The 7437-nt window shown below is 36.0% G+C and overlaps 1 protein-coding gene across 4 annotated transcripts; it reads right to left on the bottom strand.

Annotated features, from left to right (window-relative positions):
• Nucleotides 1–1091: 1091 nt before the first annotated feature.
• Nucleotides 1092–6892, bottom strand: LOC8276228 (probable WRKY transcription factor 32). 4 transcript variants are annotated; one of them, XM_048371932.1, is made up of 6 exons: nt 6483–6892; nt 6306–6361; nt 3345–4054; nt 3055–3213; nt 1398–1764; nt 1092–1208 (listed from the first exon to the last, which is right to left on the bottom strand). In XM_048371932.1, the coding sequence occupies exons 1-5, from the start codon at nt 6730–6732 to the stop codon at nt 1401–1403; spliced, it is 1539 nt and encodes a 512-aa protein (XP_048227889.1). In that variant the 5' UTR covers nt 6733–6892; the 3' UTR covers nt 1092–1208; nt 1398–1400. The 4 variants fall into 4 exon arrangements, with proteins under 4 accessions (XP_048227889.1, XP_048227890.1, XP_048227888.1 ...); XM_048371933.1 differs by having other exon boundaries at nt 1092–1764; nt 6306–6340; XM_048371931.1 differs by having other exon boundaries at nt 1092–1764.
• Between the last annotated feature and the right edge of the window lie 545 nt (nt 6893–7437).

Raw genomic sequence — 7437 nt, forward strand, 5'->3', positions numbered from 1 at the left:
TTTTCTACATTCTCTCAGAATTCATGCCCCGAGTTTCTTCATTTATTACTGCCAGTAGGGTAACATATCCACAAAAGACCATTCTTTTAAGCCTAAAATATGCCTCGTCTGGTGCCTAACCAAAGTCCAGCAAAAGGAGTATTTATATCCCCATCAAGAGTGTTGGCAAAACTTTAACCAACAAATCTTAACCGAGTTCTTCTTCGTATGGCTCGGTCATTCCCCTACATCACCGACCGTAGCATTGGCTATGTAAATACCTCAAGGCTACGAGAATATAACATGGAGACATTCGACCTCCTCTTTCCTTAAAAATATCAATGCCCATTGGCCATTGTTTAGTCTTATAGGAAGTAAGGGAGTTCACATAAGATTGTATGTCCTTGATAGTACCCACAAGCCGAGGTTTACACTAAATCTATTTCTCCCCTTAAATAGCATAAGAAGAAATTTCTCCTACCTCTGCCCATGATAAATATATGATATTTATTTATATTTATGCAAGTACCCTTTAAACTATTTTTAATTTCTTTCATGCCTTTTATGTAATCCTTTGGCTTAAAGTATGATCTTCTTTGCCTACTGACTTGACCCCTATTTTGGCTGTCCACTACTCTATATAGCACGATTTGATCTCAGATGAATTAAAAATGGGCATTTCACATGTCACTTGGCAGGATAAGATTTAAACTAAGTTGTTTTTAAATAGGTTAATAAAAGAATTCATGTAATTTTTAGCTGGCTGTTGAGCAGTGGATAGAATTGGCCGTAAATTAGGAATTGTGAACTACTTGGGACTAATTATAATCTTATGACCAATTTGAACAGTTGGGATTTCCACCTTACATTAATTTTTATTACAGTTTTCTTTTTCCTTTTTGACACTGGGACACTGGAAGTTCTTTAGATCTGATATTTGACAGGTTTCCTGCTCCCCGTGCTCCAATTTCATCACTCAACAAAGGCCCACCTTTAAAGCTGCCAACTACCCATTCTAAATAATTCTAGATCCGCAGCAAAAATGACAGACACTAATCCTGAATGGAGATCTTGAAACAAATGGGTCCCAACCAAGATGAGGAAAAAAAAAATAAAAATTGGTGCCGACTGCCGACCTTCCAATACTATTAGCTTACCATATCTCACAAGGTCTTCCTGCTGCGTACAATAACCAAATATACAACTGTTCCATGATAGAGTGGAGAAGGCTGAAGGAAGAAGGAAATTTGAAGAAAAGGAAGGAAAAGGGTAAGCAGAATATAAGAAAGGAGAAGAGAAAAAGGAAAACCATCATCAATCAGACCTAATAATTTAATGATAATTCACATCTAGACAACTACGTGATTTTCCAGCAAGAACAGAATCTTTTAGTTTATGCCATAGTCAGGAAAAGATACCTATCAGCAAGGCTTGATTTCAAATCCAATGCTTAGAAGAGTTCTAGCTGATTCGATGGCCTTCTCCTTCTCGCCTCCAAGGTCTAAGGTTTCACTAGTTAATTCACCTTCCTTCCCCACTGACCATTGGGTTGAACTTATTTGGTTCGGTAATGTATCAGTTTTCTTGAGCTGTAAATTGCTCATAGAAGCAGGAGCAGCAGCAGCTACAAGGGGAGCACTAGGCGGACCATGTCGCTTTTTGGGTACAGGCATGTCATGGTCATGTACTCCCTTGTATGTTATAATGACCGCATCTGTGTTGTCCACCGCTGTTTCAATATGCTTACGGACTGGACATCCAGCAGAAGTGCACCTGTAATAGTTCCTGCACAATTTGTTTAGAGTGAGAAATCAGCACAAAAGAACAGAATCCACAGGCTGGATTGAATTTGGAAGATCTAACTCGGACCGAGAAATGAATAATCAGAGCTACTACATAGATTATGACCTTGGATGCTACTTCCTCAATTCAAATATGTTGAGATTCTATCAGGGATGCAGGAATTCTAATAAGAAAAAAAGAACTTTCCCTTTATCATAGAAAATTAAGAATTTTCCTAAAATTTATGAAAGAAACAAAAGGGAAAAGAAGGTGTTTTTATCTACCTACTCTTGTATCATCATTGCAGAACCATATGGCCAACACTCCTGCATTTGACCTCAAAAGTTGGAATATTAAATGTTTTAACGAACTCTGCTACCCATCAGAGGACGAGAAGAGTAATGTGCAAAGGTTTACAATGAAAAGGGAGAAAATACTATCTCCACTGCTCATCATCCAAAAATCATGAGTGACTTGGCTTTGTTGTATGACACTGGTAAACATCCATTTGAAAAGCTATTCTTCAGGAGACTATCCGAGATACAATTCTTCCCTATAAGCCACCTCATAGAAATGCTTCAGTTGTACCCTCATCCAGAAGCCAGAAGACCAACTATAAGTTATCTATCAAAAATGCCATTATTCTCCACTCGTCACCAACCATAATTCATAGGAAGCCATGTCCCTTATAGGACTTGCATCAACATTCATTTGAAACTGGTCTGTTAGAGTGAATGTCCTTCAAAAGACATAGCATTTGTGGTACACAAACTCTTTGTAACTGAACATGACAATTCGCACAAAATCTCAAAGACCCCCATTTTAGTCCACTCCTTTCCCAAATACTCTCCAGAGAAACAAAGCAGTTTCACCTAAATATTTTGGTCTTTGTAACTGGAACATGACACAACTCCCAAAATATTATAACGAAGAAAGAAGTTGCATATTTTAGACTGATTCATATTTCAAATGCTTTTGCCAAAATCTAAAGCAACAGAGTAATAAAAATACTCCATCCAGAGAACATGATCTCTAATAGCATGAGTTTGCACACAAAGAAAGAGCCATAGTAGCATGAGCATTAAAAAAAATGAGAATAATAAATCAATTTCCGCGTTATGATACTTTCTTCCACTATGATAAGATAAATAGAAACAAACCAAGAAACTACACTTTGCATATATATATAGTTAATATGGCATCTAAACTGCATTATCTGATGTTAATTTGTATTAGTATACCAGGTCAAAATCCCCATGCAAGCAAAGAACAAATAAAGAAATAAACATGCACCTGGGATGGGGGTTTCCTTTCACCATCTTTTGTCCATACTTGCGCCATCTGTATCCATCACTTGAAATTCCCACATCACCCGCTGCATGGACCACAAATTTAGGCTTCTTTCCAGGTTTTAATAGAGTTCCTGAACATTCTAAATTCTCCTTCTTCATTCTGGATAAATAAGCAGAAAAATACTGTAATCAACTAATATCCAAAGCTGCCTTTTTACAGTTATATCAGAAAGTGCCAACATCACAGATGAAAAATTCAATTCAGCAGAACAAAGAAAAGGGACACCTTACCTTCTTTTTGGTTCAGGTTCACTGACATGCTCCTCTTTGATAAGAATTTTCCCATTCCCGTCAGAGCCACTTGAATTCTGCCGCTTTTTTTCAGAAATATTTGGTGTTTCCTGTATAGAATCTTTAAACAACGTGGACTGACTTGAATCCGTATGCATGCCCATGGAATGTTCTTTCATGCTATTTTCCAGAACAGGGGCAGATAATAAAGCAACCTTGCTTCCCCTTGTGCTATTATTCTTTCGAGGTGGATCATGACTGTGTGTTCCTTTATTAACAATCTCTATTACATGGCCCGAATGATCAGCACATTCAATCTTTTTAGCACAACAGTCAGAATATGTGCACTTGTAATAGCTTCGAGAACCTTTAGGACTCTTCACTTGCTTCTGACCATATTTTCGCCAGTTGTAACCATCAAGAACATGTGCTTTCACAATGGGAAGAGAAAGACTTTTCAGTTCAGAAGAGTTTTGTTGGTCTGCTTCTGGTATGCAGGCATTATAATTATTAAACTTCGATGGGGACACTCTTGGTTCTGGTAGAGTTGGACTTGGAGCAGATGATATTGGTTGTGTAACAGAAGTTGGAGAAAGTTCTGACAAAGAAGTTGGACAAACAGAAGACTGAAGTTGATTTTGGGTCTGAGCTTCAGCACATTGGCTGGTTACATCTCCTGAAACTTCTGGATGTGAAATCCCATCTTGCTCCTGATTAAAGAATTTTAACAAAATTTAAAATGCACAGTATCTAGAATTACAGATGCATCCAGAGTTCAGAGTGCAATTTAGAAAGCATAGATTGCAGCTGTTGGCTTGTCAGAGGGTGAGTCCACGTCTCACAAACACCACTACACAAAATCTGGCACATTAATGTTTAAATGTTTTAAAACTAGCAGGCACAAAGGAAATACAAGAAGAGGAATTTTGCCAATAAGAAATGTAAATTGTTCTAGCTAGGTCGCCAAAGTACTAAAAGAACATTCATATTCATAGTAAAGTCAAAACAAGAGACTGTCCTAGTAATATTTTATCAAAACTAAACAACATACTAACCCTATTCTATCTTAAAGTTAAGCAAATGTTTCTAACTTAAACTGTATCAACTCAGATGTCGATAATTGGTAACCATACATGCACCAACTGAAACCTTCTTTCCATATTTACTGCAGGCTGCTGCAAAGCATTGTCATAGCTCAGGATGCTGATTGAGATAAAGAGCCACCTAAGTTCTGAAATAGTAGGAATAACAACTCCTCACTTGACTAAAGGACAATGGTTTAGTTACAGCTTACAGACTGACTGCTCAACTTAAATAAGCTCTAATCTAGAACTGCTTGAGGTCAACTGTACGGATCATCACCCTTCGATTTCTTTTTTTTATTTGAAGCTTTTAATGGAACCCTTAAAGTTAGGTGTGATACTCTGGTCTCTAATTTCTGAAAAATGAGATTTTAGTTCTCTTACAAGCGTAAATTACGTGTATAACACAGGTTCATTGAGGTAAAGTGTAACAGTCAGAGCAATAAAGCTCCCTAACAATCCTAGGTAAAAAATATATTTTGGCAATCTTCAAGAGAGAGTATGCTAATATTATATAAGCTTTCTAACCCTTTATGGAAAATCATTTATGGCTAAATTGACATTAAAGTAGGACGACAAGAATGCAAGAGAAGAATACCTAGGACATTTGGCTCCCATAATTTTGCATAAGAAAGAATCACAAGTGAAGATATATTTCTTTTTATTTTTTCAATTTTTCAATGCAGTGAACCTTTGTGCTTTGATTTTTGTGCATATCTTTATTAGATGCTTAGACAAAAGATGAGAGGATATAATGCATGATGATAACATTGTTATGCATCACTCAGTTCAAGTTTTACCCTTTTAAAGAAAAAAACCCATAGAAGGACCTTCAAGGATACATCCGCCAATGCTACTCCAAAGAGAAGCAGGAAGAGGCATGAATCCTTTTAACTATTATTAATTTTAAATTCTTTATTAATGTTTTTGATATGCATGCTTTCATCCTTAAAGGTTTAGAGAATTAGATCAATACTACTAGCAATAATTTATTCACTCATTCAAATGCAAGGATTGGTCAATGATTATAGAAACTCCTAGCATGTCAACACCTTTTGTTTTCTTCCACATTCAAGTCTAATCATTTCCACAAGTTTATCAACCTTCAAAACAGTTGATTCAATTGTTCATTCAAATACAATTCAAAAGCTATTGCCCTTATAGTTCAATGCATAGAAAACGGTTGGAACACTTTTACTGTATTGTCAAAAGTTTAAAAAGCAGTAATAGTTTCCAACAGTTCCAAAACGTTTTTCCTTAATCTTAGGTTTTCTAGAGGTTAGCCATGATCTCACCCTTCAACTACAGTTCATGGACATTTATGCTTTTCTTTAAGAAAAAATTCACATGTACCGCGTAGACAAAGCATTTAAGATATTTTCTTTATAGGATCGACTAAAAACCCAGAAGTGTCAATGTCTACTGTTAATATTAACTTTTGGAGAGCACATAAAGCATCTTAAATTACAAACTTAAGTCCATTCCTAGCAAATTATCCTTTAGTCGGCACATTTCTGATGTTGTTGATTAAGTATATAACTGAAATATCATAATGAATACCAAAACACGGTTCAGAATCACTTCAATCTCAAATTAAAAATGAATAAAGTAAAATAACGTAAAAATAAAGATCTGTCAGCAAATGCAACTACTAGCAGAAGATCAATTCTCTAAAGATTTGCATTTCGCAGACAAATCATTTGCATACTAAACACTAAATTCAAATAGATTCAAACAGGCACAGACATAAAATCACAAAAGAACACAACTACTAAAAGTAATAAATAACTAAATTAAATAATGAATAAACAAAGCAAAGACCAGAAATGAATGATAATAATAAATATAATAATAATAATAAAAACTTTTGGTCTCTAACCTTGAATTCAGAATCATCCACGTGCTTTTCCAAACCTGCATTATCCTCCAAACCTGCTAGATCAGACACTTCCACTCTCACCAAACAAACAATAACTTCTCTTTTTTTTCTATAACAATATTAAATTAAATTAAATTTCCAAAGGAACACTCTGCAATTCTTTTTTGAAAAACCTACCTACACACTGCTTGTTCTCCAATATCGCCGTGGAAGTCGGAACCGCCACTAAAGCTTCCAATTCTACTGGACCGCTAGATAACTCCTCGGGTTGCTGCGACTCGCCGAGTTGATCTAACTCGCTGAGTTGACTATCCTCCTCCTCATCATCATCATCTTCTTCTTGTTCTTCTAAAACGTGGTCGTTGTGTTCATCAACTTGTCGTTTATGTTGTACTTGGAGAGCTTCTACGCTCTTGCTCTCTGCCATCGCCAATTCTCTCTCAGAGAGTAAAGTTTCAAAACAGTTGCCTTTTCAATTTTTAATTTTATAGTGTCCGAAACTCAAACCCGATAAAATCTAAACCGATGCCGATATACCGACGTTTATATCCGGCTTTTTTTTTTTCCTTTTAGAAGGAATCGAATTTTTGTGTATCGTAATCGGTTTCTTTTTTAAAGAGAGAGAAAAAGACAAAGGTGGGGTTGGGGGTATATGTGTCTTTGACTAGATTTGACTCAGGCGGTTCTTTTTTTCTTAATTTATTTAATTTTGTGTGTGCTGTGGGTAACGGACGCCGTTGATTTCTCCGTTAGTTCAGGTGAGAGGATCTGCGCTTGTTTTATTGACTTGACGTGTTCAGTAACGGCACAGGTGGCTAATTGTTGCTGCTTGCTTTGACTCTGAAACAGTGGCTATTTGACGTTTATTTTTTATTAATTATATTATTGTTGTAAAACTGTAAATAAGTGCATGCTAAGGTTCTTGGAATTAGGCCTACCCATGGTTCGTGAACCGTAAATTCCGGTCTATGGTATATGAAATAAGCTGGTTTAGATTCATGGTACTGATTCTAGTTGGTTTCAATCAATGTCGAAATTCTTTTTTAAAAAAAATTTGAATTGAAATTAATAATTCTGATTCGTAACTGGCATTGAATCAATTCCCTCTAATTTTAAACTGTTTTGAGCTCGA

This window comes from Ricinus communis, chromosome 3 (genome assembly GCF_019578655.1).
Source record: "Ricinus communis isolate WT05 ecotype wild-type chromosome 3, ASM1957865v1, whole genome shotgun sequence".
NCBI lineage: Eukaryota > Viridiplantae > Streptophyta > Magnoliopsida > Malpighiales > Euphorbiaceae > Ricinus > Ricinus communis.

Bases quoted from the DNA above. Each gene is read 5' to 3' on its own strand.
- LOC8276228 (XM_048371932.1), bottom strand. From the start codon at position 6,732: ATGGCAGAGAGCAAGAGCGTAGAAGCTCTCCAAGTACAACATAAACGA. The intron at 6,362-6,482 runs GTAGGTTTTTCA...TGTCTGATCTAG, and splicing joins GGAGAACAAGCAGTGTGTAG to CAGGTTTGGAGGATAATGCA. The intron at 1,765-3,054 runs GTGCATGTTTAT...CAAATTGTGCAG, and splicing joins AAAGGAAACCCCCATCCCAG to GAACTATTACAGGTGCACTT.